This window comes from Oncorhynchus kisutch, unplaced genomic scaffold (assembly GCF_002021735.2).
Source record: "Oncorhynchus kisutch isolate 150728-3 unplaced genomic scaffold, Okis_V2 Okis06b-Okis10b_hom, whole genome shotgun sequence".
NCBI lineage: Eukaryota > Metazoa > Chordata > Actinopteri > Salmoniformes > Salmonidae > Oncorhynchus > Oncorhynchus kisutch.
This window is the reverse complement of record NW_022261983.1, coordinates 12230079-12257650: the sequence shown is the minus strand read 5'-3', so window position 1 is coordinate 12257650 and position 27572 is coordinate 12230079. Positions and strand designations below refer to the sequence as shown.

The following is a 27572-nucleotide window of genomic DNA, read 5'->3' as shown; positions in this document are numbered from 1 at the left end:
TGAAACTATCAATTTTTTCTAGGGTGGGACAGAAGGATGGCCCCGCGAGACTAGATGGGACTGAAATCAGTGGTCTGACTAGCGCCACTATGCTTTCTTTAATGTTGGTATATCCTGAGTCATTATTGGTGGTACTTTGTCCTCCTCTGGTGGACGTTAACAGAACTGCAGCCTCTATTCTGATCACTGATGCAGAATGTGAAACACCGTAGCATGACGCTGCGCGACACTGAGTGTACAAAACATTAAGAACACCTTCCTAATATTGAGTTGAATCTTACAAGGTCATAGTTTAATGCTGAAAGACTAAGTGAAAGTCAGACCTATACAGTAGATATTAATGCTGAAATGATACTGAGTCAAACATGTAATGTTAATAACAGAGAACAGTTTAAACCATGTAATAATGGCAGCTTCAAACTAAACATTGGCCTGTCATTCCTGCATCCTAAGGTAAAATAGAGGTCAGCGTTCTAGTCTGAAATACTTGAATGCTTCTCTCTCTCTCTCTCTCTCTCTCTCTCCGCCTAGCATTCTGGGTCGTTCCACCAATTCGGTGCCTATTGAAAAGTGTAACTTGGTAAAGCATTTCTTCTATTTTGTCACAAATAGCACATATTCGCCTTCATAAACAACGTGTTTTTCCATCTCAAGAGGTTAAATATAGAAAGTAATATAACAAATGCCTATTAAGTGTCAAATAAAGTAACAGGGTTGATGATTTCTTCTTAAATAAGCCATGAATCCCCTTGTGACAGGTAGAGAGTGGAAGCTTGTTGTGTGCAGAAAGGAGTAGGAATTGAATGCAAACTTCAAAATGTTGTATTTATTGTAAAAACATTTATATCTTGTTGTTGGAGGAAATTATAGATGAAATGATTAATTATGTATACATTTAAATTAGAACCATTCATTTTAATACTATTATGTTGTGGTATGAAATGTATGGGTTTTTGGTTAAACTAGGACTGAAAATGTAGGTAAAACGAATGAATTGTCTGTACCTTGCGGGTTTAAGGGAGAAGGAGGGTATATCTCTTTAGACAGATAAGAATGTTCTTTGATGTTCCATTAGTGGAGAAGAGTATATCTCTTTAGACAGATAAGAATGTTCTTTGATGTTCCATTAGTGGAGAAGAGTATATCTCTTTAGACAGATTGGAATGTTTGCTTTATGAGGGGAGTAGGAGACAATCTCCAGACCTGAAGACACTGCGCTATTGTGTGGATCGGAGAAAGTGTGAGAACTGATGACATCATTTTTATCTTCTCTTTAAAATGTAATGTTCTTTGTATTTTGGGCCAGTACTCATTAAGAATAAATGCTGAACTTGTTTTTAAGACTGGTCTCTTGCTATTTCATGCAAATGATAATCCTACAAATTATTATGAAATAGATAGAGTGTGAATTTGGTTTTGGCTACAAAACATATAGGAATTTAGAATTCCTCTAACACTTATCTACATAATACTGCTCAGCTTTCCACCACAAAATTTCCAAGAAGAGTAGAACCAGCTCACCTGCTTTTGCAATATGATTTGCCTATTAGATGTTCAATGTTTCTTTTGAAAAATCGATTTAAAAAGGAATAGTTTCCCCATATTAAGTAAAGGCAGACTCAGCAAAATGATGTTGCCACGAGCAGCACCGGAGATATTGAGATGGGCGAGATGCAACACTTCACTCTCACACACAGTATCTGCGCATGTGCACGGATACACTTCACACTGTGTACAGCATGGTAGCCAGGGCATCAAAAGAGCGGAGAGGTTGAGATTTGCTCTTCAACGCTCTTAGATGTTGTGAGAATTGACCCACTAAGCTGTTTACTTTCTGTATCTACATCATATCGCTGAGTCTACCTTTAAAACGAGAGTTCAGCTCACTGTGGCACCTTCTAGCAACAGGGAGGGGAGCGGGAGCAGGTGTGACAGTACCCCCCCTCCCCTCTCTAGGGGCGCCACTCGGCGTAGCACCTGGGCGATTCTGACAGGCCGGCCGAGGAACGGGCACTGGGCAAGCCGGCTGGGCGTAAATGATGGTGGCAGGAGTGCCTAATGCTGGAGAGCCTGGCACCTTCTAGCACCAGGGAGGGGAGCGGGAGCAGGTCACAGAGTTGACCTTAAAAATGGGGGACAGATGTAAATGAATCACTAATCACATAAATAATTAAAGGGGAAACCTAGTCAGTTGTTTGTCAAAGCAACAAAATAACTAAGGCTTGACAATGATGTTGAAACTTAAAGACATTTGTGGATTAAGTGTTAAAATCTCAGAGGAACATGTCAAAGTGCTGCATTTTGGCAGTTTAGCACGTCTTTATTCCGATAAAAAATCTGATTTATTGAATTTTCCATGTGGTCTATATTAAAGGGCACTTCATTTAATATAACAGGCTTTTAAAATTCGATATTGGTGCACAATTTCACCTTAAAATATAAAAGGAATCTCTTGGTGGAACGACTCATCTTTTCCTTTCTGTTCCTGCTTCTTGTCTCCAAGGATTCCTCTTTCCACTACACATCCCTCCGTCCTCCATCCCCTCTGCAACTTCACTCCATCTTATCTTTACACCACTGGGTTGGGAGGCCATCAGCTCATTATCTTTACACCACTGGGCTGGGAGGCCATCAGCTCATTATCTTTACACCACTGGGCTGGGAGGCCATCAGCTCATTATCTTTACACCACTGGGCTGGGAGGCCATCAGCTCATTATCTTTACACCACTGGGCTGGGAGGCCATCAGCTCATTATCTTTACACCACTGGGTTGGGAGGCCATCAGCTCATTATCTTTACACCACTGGGTTGGGAGGCCATCAGCTCATTATCTTTACACCACTGGGCTGGGAGGCCATCAGCTCATTATCTTTACACCACTGGGCTGGGAGGCCATCAGCTCATTATCTTTACACCACTGGGCTGGGAGGCCATCAGCTCATTATCTTTACACCACTGGGCTGGGAGGCCAACAGCTCATTATCTTTATACCACTGGGCTGGGAGGCCAACAGCTCATTATCTTTACACCACTGGGCTGGGAGGCCATCAGCTCATTATCTTTACACCACTGGGCTGGGAGGCCAACAGCTCATTATCTTTACACCACTGGGCTGGGAGGCCTTCAGCTCATTATCTTTACACCACTGGGCTGGGAGGCCATCAGCTCATTATCTTTACACCACTGGGCTGGGAGGCCATCAGCTCATTATCTTTATACCACTGGGCTGGGAGGCCAACAGCTCATTATCTTTACACCACTGGGCTGGGAGGCCATCAGATCATTATCTTTACACCACTGGGCTGGGAGGCCATCAGCTCATTATCTTTACACCACTGGGTTGGGAGGCCATCCGCTCATTATCTTTACACCACTGGGCTGGGAGGCCATCAGCTCATTATCTTTACACCACTGGGCTGGGAGGCCATCAGCTCATTATCTTTACACCGCTGGGCTGGGAGGCCATCAGCTCATTATCTTTACACCACTGGGCTGGGAGGCCATCTGCTCATTATCTTTACACCACTGGGCTGGGAGGCCATCAGCTCATTATCTTTACACCACTGGGTTGGGAGGCCATCAGCTCATTATCTTTACACCACTGGGCTGGGAGGCCATCAGCTCATTATCTTTACACCACTGGGCTGGGAGGCCATCAGCTCATTATCTTTACACCACTGGGTTGGGAGGCCATCAGCTCATTATCTTTACACCGCTGGGCTGGGAGGCCTTCAGCTCATTATCTTTATACCACTGGGCTGGGGGGCCATCAGCTCATTATCTATACACCACTGGGTTGGGAGGCCATCAGCTCATTATGTTTCCCGTAGCGTGTGGCTGCGTTCCCTCGGGACCCTGGGATCTAGATGCTCCTGGAGAAACTTATCAGGGTTGGTGGATTCCCTGACAGGGACCTTCTTGGCTGAACTTGCAGTAACTCAAAGCTTCATTGAGTCCTGCCACAAGTGTGAGGCACTCTGCTCCTTTGGGACCTGTTCCAAAGCAGTCAACTGGGTTGGGTCAAGTTTCACCAATTCATTGCAGAAGAACAGGCATTTCCAGCAGTTGTAATTGACATGCTCTCCATGTGGCTAGGAAAGAGTAGAGAATCTATATTAAGGTATTATATGAAGTTAGAAAGCATTGAACAGAAGAGACACACATCAGTTCAAATACATTAAAGTGGTAAGGCCATAAATAAATATTCCTTTCAGTCCAATTCTACCTGGGATGCTACTGGCTGTGATATTATTGTCGGTTCAGATTAACACTTATAGAGCAGACTCCCCACAGGCAGATTCAGGTGTCTCAGGCTCCGATTCAATTCCTCCTTTGAGTGGAATGCAGGCGTGGGAGGCAGGGGTGGGAGGCAGGGGTGGGAGGCAGGGGTGGGAGGCAGGGGTGGGAGACAGGGGTGGGAGGCAGGGGTGGGAGACAGGCATGGGAGGCAGGGGTGGGAGGCAGGGGTGGGAGGCAGGGGTGGGAGACAGGCGTTGGAGGCAGGGGTGGGAGACATGGGTGGGTGACAAGCGTGGGAGACAGGGGTGGGAGACAGGGGTGGGAAGCAGGGGTGGGAGACAGGGGTGGGAGACAGGGGTGGGAGACAGGGGTGGGAGGCAGGGGTGGGAGGCAGGGGTGGGAGACAGGCGTGGGAGGCAGGGGTGGGAGACAGGGGTGGGAGACAGGCGTGGGAGACAGGGGTGGGAAGCAGGGGTGGGAGACAGGGGTGGGAGACAGGGGTGGGAGGCAGGGGTGGGAGACAGGGGTGGGAGACAGGGGTGGGAGGCAGGGGTGGGAGACAGGCGTGGGAGACAGGGGTGGGAGACAGGGGTGGGAGACAGGGGTGGGAGACAGGCGTGGGAGACAGGGGTGGGAGACAGGGGTGGGAGACAGGGGTGGGAAGCAGGGGTGGGAGACAGGCGTGGGAGATAGGGGTGGGAGACAGGGGTGGGAGACAGGGGTGGGAGGCAGGGGTGGGAGGCAGGGGTGGGAGACAGGGGTGGGAGGCAGGGGTGGGAGACAGGCATGGGAGGCAGGGGTGGGAGGCAGGGGTGGGAGACAGGCGTGGGAGGCAGGGGTTGGAGGCAGGGGTGGGAGACAGGGGTGGGTGACAAGCGTGGGAGACAGGGGTGGGAGACAGGGGTGGGAAGCAGGGGTGGGAGACAGGGGTGGGAGACAGGGGTGGGAGGCAGGGGTGGGAGGCAGGGGTGGGAGACAGGCGTGGGAGGCAGGGGTGGGAGACAGGCGTGGGAGACAGGGGTGGGAAGCAGGGGTGGGAGACAGGGGTGGGAGGCAGGGGTGGGAGACAGGGGTGGGAGGCAGGGGTGGGAGACAGGCGTGGGAGACAGGGGTGGGAGACAGGGGTGGGAGACAGGGGTGGGAGACAGGCGTGGGAGACAGGGGTGGGAGACAGGGGTGGGAGACAGGGGTGGGAAGCAGGGGTGGGAGACAGGCGTGGGAGATAGGGGTGGGAGACAGGGGTGGGAGACAGGGATGGGAAGCAGGGGTGGGAGATAGGGGTGGGAAGCAGGGGTGGGAGATAGGGGTGGGAGACAGGGGTGGGAGACAGGGGTGGGAAACAGGGGTGGGAGACAGGCGTGGACATTCTGGATGTTTTTCTGCATGTTGGTCACTGGCCTTCTGGTGTGTGAAGTCAATGCTGTTTATCCATTTTGGCTCAAAGTTCCTCTGAGTCCCTGCATTCCATTGTCCCTGCTCATCTGTGCAGGCTATGCCAGTTAGCCCACTGGACACCGCATTCTGCACCTGTGATAGAATGTTTGTTACAAAAAGACATTCAGAGAAAATCCCATTATTAACAATTGTGTGACTGAGGACTATGTGATCAACTTAATCAAAACACATGCAGGTTTCATCATAAACTTACCTTGCTATTGTTTCCAATGAGATGAGGCCACTTATACTTACCATACTTTAGGCATTACCCCCAACCACAATGATATTTTACAAACCTTATTCACCCAGAAAAAAACAATAACGCTAAAGACTAATAACACTAAAGAAATGTGATGCCGACATGTTTAAATAAATGTTATCCCCTACTCACCTGGACTCCATTAACCTGCCTTGCTTCCCCAACATGAGATTTGACAGGATACTTACCGATTCCCCACATTAACACGGCAGTTCTGTTGATCCACAAATACACATTACAATAATAATCAATCATGACATTCTCAATTCAGCTTTCATCCAACAAAACGTTGGGTCTAACTGCCATGTTAAGCCTGACTCTTTTATCATTCTGTGTCTAGATAAGGCAGTATTGCGCACTTTCATTTATAAAAGGAACAACGAAAATAGCCTATAAGCATCAATTACAAGAGCAAGGAATGCTGAGAATGATCATAGATATCATCTGAGAACTCTGTCATAAAGAGCCATTTGTGTGTGTTCCCAAATATGAGCCATGTTTGGTTTTTGTTCATTTGTTAAAATGTGTTAATGATGCACGTTTTTTAATTATTAGCCAGCCACCGCTCTGAGGTCATTCGCTAGCATTGAAGGTAGTTGTAAAACGGAAACACAAACACAATCGCTTTCGAATGGAACTGGGTCAAGTGGGCGGGGCTACGAATAACTTCCTTAATAAGGCGAATAACTTCCTTAATTTTGCCGGACCCCAGGAAGAGCTAATGGGGATCCATAATAAATACAAATCCATGAGTTACAGTCATATCCATATGATACAGTAATATCCATATGATACAGTAATATCCATATGATACAGTCATATCCATATGATACAGTAATATCCATATGATACAGTCATATCCATATGATACAGTCATATCCATATGATACAGTCATATCCATATGATACAGTAATATCCATATGATACAGTCATATCCATATGATACAGTAATATCCATATGATACAGTCTTATCCATATGATACAGTCTTATCCATATGATACAGTCTTGATATGATGATGGTTGTGATGATGGTGATGATGATGATGATGGTTGTGATGTTGGTGATGGTGATGTTGATGATGGTGATGTTGATGATGGTGATGATGACGATGTTGATGATGATGATGGCGATGATGATGATGATGGTTGTGATGTTGGTGATGGTGATGTTGATGTTGATGATGTTGATGATGATGATGGTGATGGTGATGATGATGATGATGATGGTGGTTGTGGTGGTTGTGATGTTGATGATGGTGATGTTGATGATGGTGATGTTGATGATGATGGTGATGATGATGGTTGTGATGATGGTGGTTGTGATGTTGATGATGGTGATGCTGATGATGATGATGATGGTGATGATGATGATGATGATGATGATGAGGATGAGGATGAGGATGATGATGATGATGATGATGATGATGATGATGATGATGATGATGATGATGATGATGATGCTGATGATGATGATGATGATGATGATCACAACAAGAAAGACAACATTCATTTCCTTTCAGACGATGTCTTCTTATAATCTTGTTGACATGCAGGGATGGATGGTTCTTCCATTCCCAGATCTCCCATTGTGACATGTAATTATTGTTGTAATAATCACTGACCAACTTCAACAGCTGTTTCTTAGAGTTCACCCCTCTGCCATGCATAAAGCAGAAGTGAGTGTAGGAGGTTTTTGTCATGGTGTATATCACTGTGATACGTGCACTTTAACAGACTTGTCCCATGTATGACAGTAATACACTGCTGAGTCTGTCTCCTCCACATTACTGATTATAAACTGATAATCCTTATCAGACGTGGCTTTAGATGTGAAACGATCAGAGGAGAAACCAGATCCATATTCATTAGGAGAGGAAGAGGTAGAGCTACTCCAACTATGGTAATACCTTAACACATACTGAGGAGCTCCTCCTGGAACCTGTTTATACCAGATTACAACATAACCTTCATCTTTGGTGATGTCACAGTGAAAAGTGGCAGTCCCCTTTGTACTGACAGTCAGTACTGAAGGTGTCTGTGTCACTGCTTTCTGGCAACTGACATCTGTGGGAATGAAATACAGAATTTATGACATGTTATCATACATGAATGTAAAACTTATTTTGAATTCTTTAGAATCAGAATGAACGAACAGTAAATCCTTACATGTTAGAGCAGTGATGAGAGTGCAGAGTGTCCCCAGCATGTTGTCAGTCTGTGGTGTGAACGGCCCTTACTGTCCAGCTGAGAGATGAGCAGGGTTGGAGTGTGAGGAGAGGAGAGGCTGCAGGACCCACCTATAAGGAGACAGACAGGGAGGATCAGGGGGAGGGGCCTCTATAGTTAACCTATCACCAAGCCAGGGAGGACCAGGGGGAGGGGCCTCTATAGTTAACCTATCACCAAGCCAGGGAGGACCAGAGGGAGGGGCCTCTATAGTTAACCTATCACCAAGCCAGGGAGGACCAGAGGGAGGGGCCTCTACAGATAATATAGCTAATGTTATTGTTGATGGACATTTCTGGGGGTTCACAGACTTCCACATTTGTAGTAATAACAATATTATACTGAACAAAAATATAAATAGAACATGCAACTATTTCAAAGATTTGACTGAGTTACAGTTCATAAGGAAATCAGTCCATTTAAATATATTCATTGGGCCCAAATCTATGGGTTTCACATGACTGGGCAGGGGTGCAGCCATAGGTTGGCCCACAGGGGACCCAGCCCTGGGCCAAACAGAATTAGTTTTCCCCACAACATGGCTTTATTACAGACAGAACCCCCCATTTCCAGTATGCACACTGGCCTAAAAATAACTTTAAATGTGTCCCGACCATTCAAGCAAGGGGGAGGTGTGAGAGAATAACTCTGTTATTAGCCCTGCACCGTCCTCTACCCTCATCACAGATCCATTATATAATCCATGATGTTGATATTAATCACCACATATCCTCTACCCTCCATTATATAATCCATGATGTTGATATTAATCACTACATATCCTCTACCCTCCTCCATTATATAATCCATGATGTTGATATTAATCACTACATATCCTCTACCCTCCATTATATAATCCATGATGTTTATATTAATCACCACATATCCTCTACCCTCCATTATATAATCCATGATGTTTATATTAATCACCACATATCCTCTACCCTCCATTATATAATCCATGATGTTTATATTAATCACCACATATCCTCTACCCTCCATTATATAATCCATGATGTTTATACCCTCCATTATATAATCCATGATGTTTATATTAATCACTACATATCCTCTACCCTCCATTATATAATCCATGATGTTGATATTAATCACTACATATCCTCTACCCTCCATTATATAATCCATGATGTTTATATTAATCACTACATATCCTCTACCCTCCATTATATAATCCATGATGTTGATATTAATCACTACATATCCTCTACCCTCCATTATATAATCCATGATGTTTATATTAATCACCACATATCCTCTACCCTCCTCCATTATATAATCCATGATGTTGATATTAATCACTACATATCCTCTACCCTCCTCCATTATATAATCCATGATGTTTATATTAATCACTACATATCCTCTACCCTCCATTATATAATCCATGATGTTTATATTAATCACTACATATCCTCTACCCTCCATTATATAATCCATGATGTTTATATTAATCACTACATATCCTCTACCCTCCTCCATTATATAATCCATGATGTTTATTTAATCATTCACCACAGAGGTCAGTGATATAGTAGAACAATGAGTATCTCAGTCCCCCCTTAGAACAGGTCTAGAACAATGAGTAACTCAGTCCACACTCAGAGCAGGTCTAGAACAATGAGTATCTCAGTCCCCCCTTAGAACAGGTCTAGAACAATGAGTAACTCAGTCCACACTCAGAGCAGGTCTAGAACAATGAGTATCTCAGTCCCCCCCCCTCCCCCCCAGAGCAGGTATATGAAGTGCCTGGGATGCCAATGTAGTGCACTACTTTTTACTAGAGCCCATTGTTCTTTGTAGGGACCTTGTCAAAAGTAGTGCACTGTAAAGGGAATAAAGTGCCATTTGGGACGTATTCTCAGTTTCAGTACTCTGGGCACCTGCATACCCCCCCCCCCCCCCCTCATCTTATTTACATGAAGCTATAAATAAGGAGACGGGTGGGGAGGAGGAGGGGAAGCAGGTGTGTCCTGGGGGAGAACGCCTTGGTTTCATGCATGTTAACGTTTGTTTTATTCACTGCCCTAGCACACTCCACCAACCCAGATGTCCTAGCCGTGTCTGAATCCTGGCTCAGGAAGACTACCAAAACCCCTGAAATGTCCATCCTTAAGAATAACATTTTCCGACAAGATAGAATTGCCAAAGTGGGCTGTGTTGCAATCTACTGCAGAGATAGCCTGCAGACCTCTGTCTTACTATCCAGGTCTGTACCCAAACAATTTGAGCTCCTACTTCTAAAAATTCACCTCTCCAGAAACAAGTCTCTCACCATTGCCGCCTGCTATAGACCCCCCTCTGCCCCCAGCTGTGCCCTGGACTCCATATGTCAGTTAGGAAAGCTAAGGCTAGCTTTTTCAAGCAGAAATGTGCATCCTGCAACACAAACTCAAAAATGTTCTGTAAAGTCCATGGAGAATAAGAGCACCTCCTAACAGCTGCCCACTGCACTGAGACTAGGAAACACTGTCACCACCGATAAATGTACTATAATTGATCATTTCAATAAGCATTTTTCTACGGCTGGCCATGCTTTCCACCTGGCTACCCCTACCCCGGGAAACAGCCCTGCCCTCCCCACAGCAACTCGCCCAAGCCTCCCCCATTTCTCTTTCACCCAAATCCAGTCAGCTGATGTTCTGATAGAGCTGCAAAATCTGGACCCCTACAAATCAGCCGGGCTAGACAATCTATTACTAGCCTGTTCAACCTCTCTTTCGTATTGTCTGAGATCCCCAAAAATTGGAAAGCTGCCGCGGTCATCCCCCTCTAGACCCAAACTGCTATAGACCTATATCTATCCTACCCTGCCTTTCTAAGGTTTTCGAAAGCCAAATTAACAAACAGATTACCAACCATTTTGAATCCCACCGTACCTTCTCTGCTATGCAATCTGTTTTCAGAGCTGGTCATGGGTGCACCTCAGCCACGCTCAAGGTCCTAAACGATATCATAACCACCATCGATAAGAGACATTACTGTGCAGCCGTATTCATCGACCTAGCCAAGGCATTTGACTCAATAGCCTTGGTTTCTCAAATGATTCCATCGCCTGGTTCACCAACTACTTCTCTGATAGAGTTCAGTGTGTCAAATCGGAGGGCCGGGGGTTCAATTCTCGGGCCGACTCTCTTCATCAATGATGTCGCTCTTGCTGCTGGTGATTCTCTGATTCACCTCTACGCAGACGACACCATTCTGTATACTTCTGGCCCTTCTTTGGACTTAACTAACCTCCAGACGAGTTTCAATGCCATACAACGCTCTTTCCGTGGCCTCCAACTGCTCTTAAATGCAAGTAAAACTAAATGCATGCTCTTTAGCCGATCACTGCCCGCACGTCCAGCATCACTACTCTGGATGGTTCTGACTTAGAATATGTAGACAACTACAAATACCTAGGTGTCTGGTTAGACTGAAAACTCTCCTTCCAGACTCACATCAAGCATCTCCAATCCAAAATTAAATCTAGAATCGGCTTCCTATTTCACAACAAAGCATCCTTCACTCATGCTGCCAAACATACCCTAGTAAAACTGACCATCCTACCAATCCTTGACTTCGGCAATGTAATTTATAAAATAGCCTCCAACACTCTACTCAACAAATTGGATGCAGTCTATCACAGTTCCATCCATTTTGTCACCAAAGCCCCTTATGCTACCCACCACTGCGACCTGTACGCTCTCATTGGCTGGCCCTCGCTTCATACTCGTCGCCAAACCCACTGGCTCCAGGTCATCTACAAGTCTCTGCTAGGTAAAGCCCCACCTTGTCTCAGCTCACTGGTCACCATAGCAGCACCCATCCGTAGCACGCGCTCCAGCAGGTATATCTCACTGGTCACCCCCAAAGCCACGCCTTTCCTTCCAGTTCTCTGCTGCCAATGACTGGAACAAACTGCAAAAGTCACTGAAGCTGGAGACTCATATCTCCCTCACTAACTTTAAGCATCAGCTGTCAGAGGAGCTCACAGATCACAGCACCTGTACATAGCCCATCTGTAAACAGCCCATCCAATCTACCTCATACCCATACTGTATTTATTTATTTATTTTGCTCCTTTGCACCCCAGTATCTCTACTTGCACATTCATCTTCTACACAACTACCATTCCAGTGTTTAATTGCTATATTGTAATTACTTCGCCACCATGGCCTATTTATTTATTAACTCCCTTATCCTACCTCATTTGCACTCACTGTATATAGACTTTCTTTGTTTTCTTTTTCTACTGTATTATTGACTGTATGTTTTGTTTACTCCATGTGTAACTCTGTGTTGTTGTATGTGTCGAACTGCTTTGCTTTATCTTGGCCAGCTCGCAGTTGTAAATGAGAACTTGTTCTCAACTAGTCTACCTGGTTAAATAAAGGTGTTCTCAACTAGCCTACCTGGTTAAATAAAGGTGTTCTCAACTAGCCTACCTGGTTAAATAAAGGTGTTCTCAACTAGCCTACCTGGTTAAATAAAGGTGTTCTCAACTAGCCTACCTGGTTAAATAAAGGTGTTCTCAACTAGCCTACCTGGTTAAATAAAGGTGTTCTCAACTAGCCTACCTGGTTAAATAAAGGTGTTCTCAACTAGCCTAGCTGGTTAAATAAAGGTGTTCTCAACTAGCCTACCTGGTTAAATAAAGGTGTTCTCAACTAGCCTACCTGGTTAAATAAAGGTGTTCTCAACTAGCCTACCTGGTTAAATAAAGGTGTTCTCAACTAGCCTACCTGGTTAAATAAAGGTGTTCTCAACTAGCCTACCTGGTTAAATAAAGGTGTTCTCAACTAGCCTACCTGGTTAAATAAAGGTGTTCTCAACTAGCCTACCTGGTTAAATAAAGGTGTTCTCAACTAGCCTACCTGGTTAAATAAAGGTGTTCTCAACTAGCCTACCTGGTTAAATAAAGGTGTTCTCAACTAGCCTACCTGGTTAAATAAAGGTGTTCTCAACTAGCCTACCTGGTTAAATAAAGGTGTTCTCAACTAGCCTACCTGGTTAAATAAAGGTGTTCTCAACTAGCCTACCTGGTTAAATAAAGGTGTTCTCAACTAGCCTACCTGGTTAAATAAAGGTGTTCTCAACTAGCCTACCTGGTTAAATAAAGGTGTTCTCAACTAGCCTACCTGGTTAAATAAAGGTGTTCTCAACTAGACTACCTGGTTAAATAAAGGTGTTCTCAACTAGCCTACCTGGTTAAATAAAGGTGTTCTCAACTAGCCTACCTGGTTAAATAAAGGTGTTCTCAACTAGCCTACCTGGTTAAATAAAGGTGTTCTCAACTAGCCTACCTGGTTAAATAAAGGTGTTCTCAACTAGCCTACCTGGTTAAATAAAGGTGTTCTCAACTAGCCTACCTGGTTAAATAAAGGTGTTCTCAACTAGCCTACCTGGTTAAATAAAGGTGTTCTCAACTAGCCTACCTGGTTAAATAAAGGTGTTCTCAACTAGCCTACCTGGTTAAATAAAGGTGTTCTCAACTAGCCTACCTGGTTAAATAAAGGTGTTCTCAACTAGCCTACCTGGTTAAATAAAGGTGTTCTCAACTAGCCTACCTGGTTAAATAAAGGTGTTCTCAACTAGCCTACCTGGTTAAATAAAGGTGTTCTCAACTAGCCTACCTGGTTAAATAAAGGTGTTCTCAACTAGCCTACCTGGTTAAATAAAGGTGTTCTCAACTAGCCTACCTGGTTAAATAAAGGTGTTCTCAACTAGCCTACCTGGTTAAATAAAGGTGTTCTCAACTAGCCTACCTGGTTAAATAAAGGTGTTCTCAACTAGCCTACCTGGTTAAATAAAGGTGTTCTCAACGAGCCTACCTGGTTAAATAAAGGTGTTCTCAACTAGCCTACCTGGTTAAATAAAGGTGTTCTCAACTGGCCTACCTGGTTAAATAAAGGTGTTCTCAACTAGCCTACCTGGTTAAATAAAGGTGTTCTCAACTAGCCTACCTGGTTAAATAAAGGTGTTCTCAACTAGCCTACCTGGTTAAATAAAGGTGTTCTCAACTAGCCTACCTGGTTAAATAAAGGTGTTCTCAACTAGCCTACCTGGTTAAATAAAGGTGTTCTCAACTAGCCTACCTGGTTAAATAAAGGTGTTCTCAACTAGCCTACCTGGTTAAATAAAGGTGTTCTCAACTAGCCTACCTGGTTAAATAAAGGTGAAATGAAACATATATAACAAAAGGGAACAACACCACTGTCTGTAACTCAGTGTTTGAACTAGAACACGTCCCTGGTGAATGACTCTGTTAACTGGAGATAGTAGACATGAAACCATCAGGTTTTTTCTGCGGTGGGACTGAAGGATGGCCCCGCGAGACTAGGTGGAACTGAAACCAGTGGTCTGACAAGCGCCAAACTGTGCCTGCTGTAAAGCAGGTATATCCTGAGTAATTATTAGTGGTCCTATGTCCTCCTCTGGTGGACGTTGACAGAACTGCAACCTCTATTCTGATCACTGATGCAGAATGTGAAACATACTGTATGTACCATGACAGTGTACAAAACATTAAGAACACCTTCCTAATATTGAGTTGAATCTTACAAGGTCCTATTTCTCACTTATGCTGAAAATGATGCTGATGCCAACATCTAATGTTAACAACAGAGGACACTTAAAAAATCTAATGACAGCTTCAAACCTTCAACATTGGCATTTATATCAAATCAAATCCCATGGTTAGCAGATGTTAATGTGAGTGTAGCAAAATGCTTGTGCTTCTAGTTCCGACAGTGCAGTAATATCTAACAAGTAATCTAACAATTTCACAGCAACTACCTTATACACACAAATGTAAAGGGATGGATAAGAATATGTACATATAAATATATGGATGAGCGATGGCCGTGCGGCATAGGCAAGCTGCAGTAGAAGGTATAAAATACAGTATATACATATGAGATGAGTAAAGTAGGATATGTAAACATTATTAAAGTGGAATTATTTAAAGTGACTAGTATTATGTATTAAAGTGGCCAATGATTTGGAGTGATTCCTGCATCCTAAGGTAAAATAGAGGCCGGTGTTGTACTCCAAAATACCTGGATGCTTCCTCAGTTTAGGATCTGGGTCATTCCAACAAACGATGCCTATTAAAAAGTGTAACTTGGTCCAAAATAACTTTGATTTTGTCATAAATAGCACATATTCGCCTTCATAAACAACGTGTTTTCCCATTTCAAGAGGTTAAATAAAGAATTGACTAGAACAAATGCCTATTAAGTGTCAAATAAAGTAACCGAGTTGATGATTTCTTCTTAAATAAGCCATGAATCCCCTTGTGACAGCGGGGAGAGTGGAAGCTTGTTGTGTGCAGAAAGGAGTAGTTTTATTGTTACAACATTTCCATCCTATCTATCTACGAGTAACAAGATTGACGTAATGCTCCACCTGCTCAGTGTTCCACCACATAACACCAGAAAATGGCCAAGAACCAGCTCACCGGCTTTTACTCTGATTTGACTATTAGATGTTCAATGTTTCTTTGATAAAACTATTTAAAAATGAATAGTTTCCCCATATTAATTAGACTCAACAAAATGATGTTGCCACGAGCAGCACCGGAGATATTGAGATGGGCGAGATGCAACACTTCACTCTCACACTGTAACACAAAGTATCTGCGCATGTGCACGGATACACTTCACACTGTGTACAGCGTGGTAGCCAGGCCATCAAAAGAGCGGAGAGGTTGAGCTTCGCGCTTCAACGCTCTTAGTTGTTGTGAGAATTGACTGACTACGCTGTTTACTTTCTGTATCTACATCATATTGCTGGTTTGAATGCCAGAGCCAACAAGGTGGGGGGAATCTGTCGCTGTGCCCTTGAACAAAGCACTTAAAACAAATTGCTCAATGGGCTCAGTGTAATGGCGACCCTGGCCGTAATTCCGCTCCCTGCGGGTGTCTCAGGGGGATTACACACTGCGTGTAACGGAACAAATATAAACACCCCCCAATGATTTATTACTGGCTGAGGAGACTACACTGAATACCAATGTCATCTAATTTAATGTACTGAACATTCGATCAATCAATCAAACATATTTTATGAAGCTCTTTTTACATCAGCAGCTGTCACAAAGTGCTTTACAGAAACCCAGACTAAAACCACATAGAACAGGCAGAAGCACATTGGGCAGCAAAACTCCCCAGAAGGAAGGAACTTGGGAAAGAACCTAGAGAGGAACCTAGAGAGGAAGCAGACTCAGAGGAAGGAACCTAGAGAGGAACCGAGAGAGGAAGCAGGCTCAGAGGGAGGAACCTAGAGAGGAGCCTAGAGAGGAAGCAGACTCAGAGGAAAGAACCCAGAGAGGAACCAGGCTCAGAGGGAGGAACCTTGAGAGGAAGCAGGCTCAGAGGGAGGAACCTAGAGAGGAAGCAGGCTCAGAGGGAGGAACCTAGAGAGGAACCGAGAGAGGAAGCAGGCTCAGAGGGAGGAACCTAGAGAGGAACCGAGAGAGGAAGCAGGCTCAGAGGGAGGAACCTAGAGAGGAACCGAGAGAGGAACCAGGCTCAGAGGGAGGAACCTAGAGAGGAACCGAGAGAGGAGGCACTGTAACCTGCGATGACATCTGCAAGCCTATGAATGTGTGTAATACACTCATCTAAACTACTTTATGTTACCTAGTGTCCACCAGAGATTAGACCAGACCATGGTTTTATGTCAAAGGCATATGGAGGTGCCCTTGATTTGCACTGAACATGGTCGTGTTTGCACTTTTGGGACTATTGCATTGATTGATCCCATAGTACCAGGCAAGCTAAATCACGCACAGACATACACCTGTCCTGCACTTGTTACGATAACGTTCTTATTCCAATTCACCACCTGTTCACGTGTTGTATTATTATTCTGAGACACAGACCTCCCTACCCCCTCTTTTCTCGCGTCCTCATCTTTCCCTACACCACGGTGCATATACCATATTCCTAAACGAGTCAGCGAGATTCCAGTTAGGATAAACTAGGACAGGACAATTTAAGCAAGATGGCGCTTCCCCTGTCGCCAGCTAAAGTGACGCTCCGATAGTGCAATGAGTATTGGATATCTCCTAGGGAATATAGCGAGGATTCTGGATAACTCTTTTCAGCCTAATCAATCATGTGGCATTGATCTACTCTACAGACAGAGGAAGAACAGAACTTGACTTGGAGAGTAAGATTTACCACTGGACGAATGTCAAGGTGTTTGTACAGTCAGAGACAAAACCGAAAACGATGTAGCCTAAATAACGGAATCACGTCGACAAAAGCAGCGCGATAAAGCAGCGGGGTTCTGTATTCTGGCTCATCATCATCAAACTGGTTGGATGACGGAGAAGAAAAGCGTGGGACGGGAGATGCCTATCTGTCGTTTTTAATCATCCGTCAGTCAAGTGAATGCCTGCGGTATCAAATTCAAAAACAAATACCGACGGGAATGTTTGTCAACATATGTCTATTGATCCGATGTGAAGGATGCGCGCACTGCGTCTCAAGGGTGTCAAAGATAAATAACCTAAAATGCAGCGTTTAATTTGACTGGCATACAATCCTTCGGCTAAATGTGCTTCAGTCAACATCTGATCTATTTCCATGTTGTATTTTGATAAACCCTGTCTGCTGTCGTCTCAAGACTGAAGAGGGAGGAGGATGTCCGTGGCTCTCTCCGTGACGGTTATGTCTTCAGCGTTCTTTAATCCCACTTTTGCCTTCAGTTCCCATTTTGACTCAGGTACGTGTCGATCTCAAACGGACATTTCATGTGTGTTTCATCTAATGTCTTTGTCAGAATGTGTATTGCTAGTATTGAATTTGAAATATAATATTCTTCTTCATCATCATCAGGTCCCTCTATATGTTGAATCATTGTGTGTTTAAACTCTGCTGCTGGTCCTTCAGCTCCATGTGAAGGATATGCATGTTCGTCTGTCAACAACAGCAGCTAGATCAATATACAGTAGCCAGTGTGCTGTTGGCAGCGTTTATAGCCTGGTTGTGTGTGTGTAGGTCTCTGTGTGTTGATATTTGGGCAGTCTTCTTCTCCCTTTCTGTAGTCAGACATCCAGCAGCACCCCCTTTTTTTGCCTCTTGGAGCAGTTTCCATGGCAACCCGAGGGGAGGGTGGCATGTTATTATTTTAGAGGAATGCTGAGGAAGTTGGGATGAAGGGCAGTGTGTGTGTGTGTGTGTGTGTGTGTGTGTGTGTGTGTGTGTGTGTGTGTGTGTGTGTGTGTGTGTGTGTGTGTGTGTTGGTGTGTGTGTGTGTGTTTCACTACCACGCTATTGCCTGCCACTCTCAGCCTGATCCGCAGTGGAGAAAGGCAGCTCAAAGCCAACCTAGCATGCAGACCCCTGCAGGTGTGTGTGTGTGTGTGTTTGTGTGCGTTTGCGTGTGTATGCTTGTGTGTCAGCCCAGCTTAGCCCAGCTCAAACCTGTTTACCCAGAGCTCAGGGCAACTGGACAAGGCAGAGCCACCATGGACTCTGGCTACTAGAGCCAGCATGATGGGCAGGAGCACTCAGGTGCTGCTGTGTTGGGGGAGGGTTTGAGAGGGGAGGAAGAGACGTGTGAGGGAGTGGGGTGTTAGGAGAGAGAGTTGGAGAGGAGGAGAGAGAGTAGAGGGGGAGAGGGTTGAGGAAGGGAAATTGGGATACCTAGTCAGTAAGTGCGTTCAACTGAAATGTGTCTTCCTCATTTAAGGAAGGGGAGTGTGTGCAGACAGCCTCAGTGAAGAGTTGAATTAGAGCAGAATAAATGAATGGGAGGTAGAGTAAACAGGGTTGAGGTTGTTGCTGCGGTTTGTGTGTGTGTGTGTGTTTAAAGAGCATTGAGTGTCCCTGCACTAGGCTGTGTGTGCTCAGCATATAAATGAGGTAGCCCTGACGACCAGCCTCCTACAGCTCACATGCAAGATCTCTCTTTTTCTATTTTCCCAGACCTGTCACTAGTGATATGGGGTTTCAGTACCCCACGCTGTACCTGTCACTAGTGATATGGGGGTTCCAGTACCCCACGCTGTACCTGTCAATAGTGATATGGGGTTTCAGTACCCCACGCTGTACCTGTCACTAGTGATATGGGGGTTCCAGCACCCCACGCTGTACTTATCACTGGTGATATGGGGTTTCAGTACCCCACGCTGTACCTGTCAATAGTGATATGGTGGTTTCAGTACCCCATGCTGTACCTGTCACTAGTGATATGTGGGTTTCAGTACCCCACGCTGTACCTGTCAATAGTGATATGGGGGTTTCAGTACCCCATGCTGTACCGGTCAATAGTGATATGGGGGTTCCAGTACCCCACGCTGTACCTGTCACTAGTGATATGGGGTTTCAGTACCCCACGCTGTACCGGTCAATAGTGATATGGGGGTGTCAGTAGCCCATGCTGTACATGTCACTAGTGATATGGGAGTTTCAGTACCCCATGCTGTACCTGTCAATAGTGATATGGGGGTTTCAGTACCCCACGCTGTACCTGTCAATAGTGATATGGGGGTTTCAGTACCCCATGCTGTTCCTGTCACTAGTGATATGGGGGTTCCAGTACCCCACGCTGTACCTGTCACTAGTGATATGGGGTTTCAGTACCCCACGCTGTACCGGTCAATAGTGATATGGGGGTTTCAGTACCCCATGCTGTACCTGTCACTAGTGATATGGGGGTTCCAGCACCCCATGCTGTACTTATCACTGGTGATATGGGGTTTCAGTACCCCACGCTGTACCTGTCAATAGTGATATGGTGGTTTCAGTACCCCATGCTGTACCTGTCACTAGTGATATGGGGGTTTCAGTACCCCACGCTGTACCTGTCAATAGTGATATGGGGGTTTCAGTACCCCATGCTGTACCGGTCAATAGTGATATGGGGGTTCCAGTACCCCACGCTGTACCTGTCACTAGTGATATGGGGTTTCAGTACCCCACGCTGTACTGGTCAATAGTGATATGGGGGTGTCAGTACCCCATGCTGTACATGTCACTAGTGATATGGGAGTTTCAGTACCCCACGCTGTACCTGTCACTAGTGATATGGGGGGTTCCAGTACCCCACGCTGTACCTGTCACTAGTGATATGGGGTTTCAGTACCCCACGCTGTACCGGTCAATAGTGATATGGGGGTTTCAGTACCCCATGCTGTACCTGTCACTAGTGAATTGGGGTTTCAGTACCCCACACTGTACCTGTCAATAGTGATATGGGGGTTTCAGTACCCCATGCTGTACCGGTCAATAGTGATATGGGGGTTTCAGTAAACCCCATGTTGTACCGTTCACTAGGGATATTTGGGAGGTAGAGTAACCCCCATATTTATCATGGTGTACAAGACACCTGCCTGTCTAGGTGGACTAGTCCATTGTTTAGGCCGTGGGGGTGGCACAGTCCATCACTCTTAGACATGTTCTACTGAAATTGTATATGGTTATATTGGTCAGAAATAGTTTATTGTAATCTAACGGCACCTGTTTGGGACTTATAATACTCACCCAGCGCTTGTTCCTTTACCCTTCCTTTATCTCGATATCCAGTAGTTTACACCATTAAGTCAAACATCTTTTACAGATCTCACTTCTCCTTTCCCTCCTGAACAACCAGTAAACATTCCCCTGTTTTGGGTTTGTCACGTCCTCTGCATCCGTTTTGCTGTTATGCTTATCTGAGTTTATAACCAATTTATTGACGTGATTATGATATGCTATAAGTCATGCCCTATTGTCATAATAGAGAGAGCAAGGGTTGAGGGAATAGGGATTGAGGGATTTCAGTAAGAGAACTTTTCAGTCAGAAATGGCTATAATTATGTTTCAGCTTCAGCAACATGGGCAGCGTGATTAACACTGTTGATGCTCTTTGGTGGTCGCTGCAGCAGGGAGGAGAGAGAGACAATGGGTGCTAGTCACACAGTCACTCTTTTTTTTAACAAAGCGCAGCCAGTCTGAGTCAGGCCCGGCACAATTAAATCAATTGTGGTCGGAATTCCTCTAGTCATTTGTGTGTCTTAATTGTGTAATCAAACAGTGTGCTTAAACCATCAGACAAGCTCAGTGAATGTAGTTGATTTGATTGTTTGTTTTGGAAAAATACACATTTAAAAATGTAGACCAATCGATTTTGACTAACATTCTTCTTTTATGGGACAGCCCTAATTTCAGCCCAGGTCTGCTGTCCTTCATGCTGTCCAGTGGCTGGCCTCAGCCTGGCCTGGGACTCTGGTTCTGGCCTCAGCTTGGCCTGGGACTCTGGTTCTGGCCTCAGCCTGGCCTGGGACTCTGGTTCTGATCTCAGCCTGGCCTGGCTCTAGTTCTGACCTCAGCCTGGCCTGACTCTGGTTCTGGTCTCAGCCTGGCCTGGCTCTAGTTCTGACCTCAGCCTGGCCTGACTCTGGTTCTGGTCTCAGCCTGGCCTGGCTCTAGTTCTGACCTCAGCCTGGCCTGACTCTGGTTCTGACCTCAGCCTGGCCTGGCTCTGGTTCTGGCCTCAGCCTGGCCTGACTCTGGTTCTGGCCTCAGCCTGGCCTGGCCTGGGACTCTGGTTCTTGCCTCAGTCTGGCCTGGGACTCTGGTTCTAACCTCAGCCTGTCCTGTCTCTGGTTCTAGCCTCAGCCTGGCCTGGGATTCTGGTTCTGGCCTCAGCCTGGCCTGGGACTCTGGTTCTGGCCTCAGCCTGGCCTGGGACTCTGGTTCTGGCCTCAGCTTGGCCTGGCCTGGCTCTAGTTCTGACCTCAGCCTGACCTGACTCTGGTTCTGGTTTCAGCCTGGCCTGGCTCTAGTTCTGACCTCAGCCTGGCCTGACTCTGGTTCTGGTCTCAGCCTGGCCTGGCTCTGGTTCTAACCTCAGCCTGGCCTGGCTCTGGTTCTAACCTCAGCCTGGCCTGGGATTCTGGTTCTGGCCTCAGCCTGGCCTGGGACTCTGGTTCTGGCTTCAGCCTGGCCTGGCTTCAGCCTGGCCTGGCCTGGCCTGGGGCTCTGGTTCTGGCCTCAGCCTGGCCTGGGACTCTTGTTCTGGTTTTGGTTGTGTCCTCAGCCTGGCCTAGGGATCTGCTTCTGGCCCCAGCCTGGCCTGGGACTCTTGTTCTGGTTTTGGTTGTGTCCTCAGCCTGGCCTGGGACTCTTGTTCTGGTTTAGGTTGTGTCCTCAGCCTGGCCTGGGACTCTTGTTCTGGTTTAGGTTGTGTCCTCAGCTTGGCCTGGGACTCTGGTTGTGTCCTGGTGCTGGACATTATTATGTAACCCCACCACATTAATGTGATTGTGTAATTTGAGGTGAAAAGACACTATCGTCTCGATCTTGGCTGGGAAATCATGGGTGAAAATACTTGGGTTGCATTCCAAATGGCACCCTATACCCTATATAGTGCACTAGTTTTCACTAGAGCATGTAGTGCAGTTTGTAGGGAATAGGGTGCATTTGGGACCCTTGTACTTGTTCACGATGGTTAACTGAGGATCGCTCTGGGCTTTCCCTCTAATCAAATTGGTCCATTGGCGTTTTATTGCTGTGGAGGGGGTGAGCTTTATACACCCTTAGGAAGGACTTTTATTGATGTGGAGATTTTTAGAATGTTGAGTAGCTTCAGAGGTCAACAGAGGTCAGAAGAGGTCAATGTTCCCTCTAATTTGTTTCGACACTGAACAAATTTCAGGTCTGCTGAGTGCAAACTTGAACATTGTGAAAATTCTTTGCAGTTTCCAGCGCGCGTTTACTGTGAACACTGAGGCTGTACCCACTTTAAGTTTCAGTTGTAATTGTGGCCAAGCTATTTGATCACAATGTAGGCCTACCAGAGTGGCCTACCATCAACAACAATGGAGAAAATGCATCCCATAACATTTTAACATGGAAATAGCTGTTCTATCATTCAGCCTACAGTAGCAGCCAATGTGTGGTGCTCAATGTAGGCTACATTACATTACAAAAATCATGCAGAGCTTGACATTAACCTGTTTATCCATTTGTCCTTCAGACAAGGAGGTGCCTGAACATGTTGTTGTGTTGTTTGATTCAATAAACCACTTAACAAAATAAAATGTGTTATTATTCCCACACCATTATTACAGAGAATCAGACACATTATGCTACCCTCTGCCGATTGGCTACTTAGCTTATTCACGCCTGCCTCAAAATACAACACTGCCCCTTTAAGACAGAAACAAACTCTTTACCTGACTGGCATTTTAAAGATGTCTAGAAATGTACACGTTTTGTGCTCTTGTAGGAATCACTCCCCTATTGCTGAATACTAATGATCTATAACTGGGCTAATAGCTCACTAACAAAGGATATGAACAAAATGAGCGTAAGTGGCTACATGCAGCTCTCGCTTTGATCTCAAAACAAGAGCATCTACTCACGACCACAGTTCTAAACACAGTCCATTTCAAAGTAAATGACACAGATCCATATATGGCAATGGTCTATTTGCATTTAGGCCTACTGCAACTCTGATTGGCTATGCAGCACAGGTCTGTGTAGAGAACCGACTGAGTCGTAGGATTCTATTGCAGTACCGAACTCCTATGCGTTCAGCCCACAACAACATCTCTTGCGTAGTTCCGTTTGTTTCAGTACATTGCATTGATTGGAGCACAATTGCCGTGCTTTCTGTCTGTCTGTCTGTCATACTTTCACCAAGCTATGTTCACCAAGCCATGTTCACCTCACCAACATCACTGAGAGAGATGGTGATGACCTCATACCTTCACCAAGCCATGTTCACCTCACCAACATCACTGAGAGAGACGGTGATGACTTCATACCTTCACCAAGCCATGTTCACCTCACCCACATCACTGAGAGACGGTGATGACTTCATACCTTCACCAAGCCATGTTCACCTCACCCACATCACTGAGAGAGATAGTGATGACTTCATACCTTCACCAAGCCATGTTCACCTCACCCACATCACTGAGAGAGATGGTGATGACTTCATACCTTCACCAAGCCATGTTCACCTCACCCACATCACTGAGAGAGATAGTGGTGACTTCATACCTTCACCAAGCCATGTTCATCTCACTCACATCACTGAGAGAGATAGTGATGACTTCACACCTTCACCAAGCCATGTTCACCTCACCCACATCACTGAGAGAGATGGTGATGACCTCATACCTTCACCAAGCCATGTTCACCTCACCCACATCACTGAGAGACGGTGATGGCTTCATACCTTCACCAAGCCATGTTCACCTCACCCACATCACTGAGAGAGACGGTGATGACTTCATACCTTCACCAAGCCATGTTCACCTCACCCACATCACTGAGAGAGATAGTGGTGACTTCATACCTTCACCAAGCCATGTTCATCTCACTCACATCACTGAGAGAGATAGTGATGACTTCATACCTTCACCAAGCCATGTTCACCTCACCCACATCACTGAGAGACGGTGATGACTTCATACCTTCACCAAGCCATGTTCACCTCACTCACATCACTGAGAGAGACGGTGATGACTTCATACCTTCACCAAGCCATGTTCACCTCACCCACATCACTGAGAGAGACGGTGATGATTTCATACCTTCACCAAGCCATGTTCACCTCACCCACATCACTGAGAGAGATAGTGGTGACTTCATACCTTCACCAAGCCATGTTCATCTCACTCACATCACTGAGAGAGATAGTGATGACTTCATACCTTCACCAAGCCATGTTCACCTCACCCACATCACTGAGAGACGGTGATGACTTCATACCTTCACCAAGCCATGTTCACATCACTGAGAGAGACGGTGATGACTTCATACCTTCACCAAGCCATGTTCACCTCACCCACATCACTGAAAGAGACGGTGATGACTTCATACCTTCACCAAGCCATGTTCACCTCACTCACATCACTGAGAGAGACGGTGATGACTTCATACCTTCACCAAGCCATGTTCACCTCACCCACATCACCGAGAGAGACGGTGATGACTTCATACCTTCACCAAGCCATGTTCACCTCACCCACATCACTGAGAGAGACAGTGGTGACCTCATACCTTCCAAAGAGCCTGACACAACAAAAAGACAACACTGATATACAGTACAGGGGAGGAGGAATACAGACCAGCATTGTTGTTGTTGTGTCTGTGTGTGTGTGTGTGTGTGTGTGTGTGTGTGTGTGTGTGTGTGTGTGTGTGTGTGTGTGTGTGTGTGTGTGTGTGTGTGTGTGTGTGTGTGTGTGTGTGTGTGTGTGTGTGTGTGTGTGTGTTGTTCTCCATGACTGTCACACTAGTGTCACCTCTTGTTTCCCCTGTCAGCAGGAAGGGCTGAAGGACAGTCCCTCCATGGCTGCATTCCAAATGGAACTACATTGTACCAGGACCCCAGGGCCTGAAAGTAGTGCACTACATTGTACCAGGACCCCAGGGCCTGAAAGTAGTGCACTACATTGTACCAGGACCCCAGGGCCTGAAAGTAGTGCACTACATTGTACCAGGACCCCAGGGCCTGAAAGTAGTGCACTACATTGTACCAGGACCCCAGGGCCTGAAAGTAGTGCACTACATTGTACCAGTAGTGCACTACATTGTGCGCTCTAGAAGGCATTTCTGCCTTCTATACTTACTTTCAAATGGCTCTCCTGTGAAGTCGTGACTTGCGACAGACGCCTAGTGTGTGTGTGTGTGTGTGTGTGTGTGTGTGTGTGTGTGTGTCCGTGCGTGCGTGTGTGTGTCCGTGCGTGCGTGCGTGTGTGTGTCCGTGCGTGCGTGTGTGTGTCCGTGCGTGCGTGCGTGTGTGTGTCCGTGCGTGCGTGTGTGTGTCCGTGCGTGCGTGTGTGTGTCCGTGCGTGCGTGTGTGTGTCCGTGCGTGCGTATGTGTGTCCGTGCGTGCGTGTGTGTGTCCGTGCGTGCGTGTGTGTGTGTGTGTGTGTCCGGGCGTGTGTGTGTCCGTGCGTGCGTGTGTGTGTCCGTGCGTGCGTGTGTGTGTGTGTGTCCGTGCGTGCGTGTGTGTGTCCGTGCGTGCGTGTGTGTGTCCGTGCGTGCGTGTGTGTGTCCGTGCGTGCGTGCGTGCGTGCGTGTGTGTGTGTGTGTGTGTGTGTGTGTGTCCGTCCGTGTGTGTGTGTGTGTGTGTGTGCGTGTGTGTGTGTCCGTCCGTGCGTGTGTGTGTGTGTGTGTGTGTGTCCGTCCGTGCGTGTGTGTGTGTGTGTGTGTGTGTCCGTCCGTGCGTGTGTGTGTGTGTGTGTGTGTGTCCGTCCGTGCGTGTGTGTGTGTGTGTCCGTCCGTGCGTGCGTGTGTGTGTGTGTCCGTGTGTGTGTGTCCGTCCGTGTGTGTGTGTCCGTGCGTGCGTGTCTGCGTTTGTACTTGTGTGTCCATTTATTTGTACTTGTGTGTCCATTTATTTGTACTTGTGTGTCCATTTATTTGTACTTGTGTGTCCATTTATTTGTACTTGTGTGTCCATTTATTTGTACTTGTGTGTCCATTTATTTGTACTTGTGTGTCCATTTATTTGTACTTGTGTGTCCATTTATTTGTACTTGTGTGTCCATTTATTTGTACTTGTGTGTCCATTTATTTGTACTTGTGTGTCCATTTATTTGTACTTGTGTGTCCATTTATTTGTACTTGTGTGTCCATTTATTTGTACTTGTGTGTCCATTTATTTGTACTTGTGTGTCCATTTATTTGTACTTGTGTGTGGGTGGGTTGCAGGATTAAGAAGTCAAGCTAACAGCTTAGCCTTACTGAGAACACAATTAGCATTGATCTGTTACAGTCAGTCAATGACATGAAGAACTTAACACCAGAGCATTCCAAATATATCCCTTACTCCTTAAGGTCATATGGAATGACCCTGCTATTTAAAGTAGAATCCCAAATGAAACCCTATTCCATTTATAGGGCACTACCCAGACTACATATCACCACAGTCTGAAATAGACTAGATATCACCACAGTCTGAAATAGACTAGATATCACCACAGTATGAAATAGACTAGATATCACCACAGTCTGAAATAGACTAGATATCACCACAGTATGAAATAGACTAGATATCACCACAGTCTGAAATAGACTAGATATCACCACAGTCTGAAATAGACTAGATATCACCACAGTCTGAAATAGACTAGATATCACCACAGTCTGAAATAGACTACATATCACCACAGTATGAAATAGACTAGATATCACCACAGTCTGAAATAGACTAGATATCACCACAGTCTGAAATAGACTAGATATCACCACAGTATGAAATAGACGACATATCACCACAGTCTGAAATAGACTAGATATCACCACAGTCTGAAATAGACTAGATATCACCACAGTATGAAATAGACTAGATATCACCACAGTCTGAAATAGACTAGATATCACCACAGTCTGAAATAGACTAGATATCACCACAGTCTGAAATAGACTAGATATCACCACAGTATGAAATAG

The 27572-nt window shown here is 45.6% G+C and overlaps 1 protein-coding gene across 1 annotated transcript in view; it reads left to right on the top strand.

Annotated features, from left to right (window-relative positions):
* The first annotated feature begins 17044 nt into the window (after positions 1-17044).
* Positions 17045-27572, top strand: part of LOC116359940 (serine/threonine-protein kinase LMTK1) — a 74016-nt gene continuing 63488 nt past the window's right edge. The window contains exon 1 of the mRNA XM_031814055.1: positions 17045-17901. Coding sequence (XP_031669915.1) covers positions 17820-17901 — 82 coding nt within the window. The 5' untranslated portion in view covers positions 17045-17819. The remainder of the gene's footprint in view (positions 17902-27572) is intronic.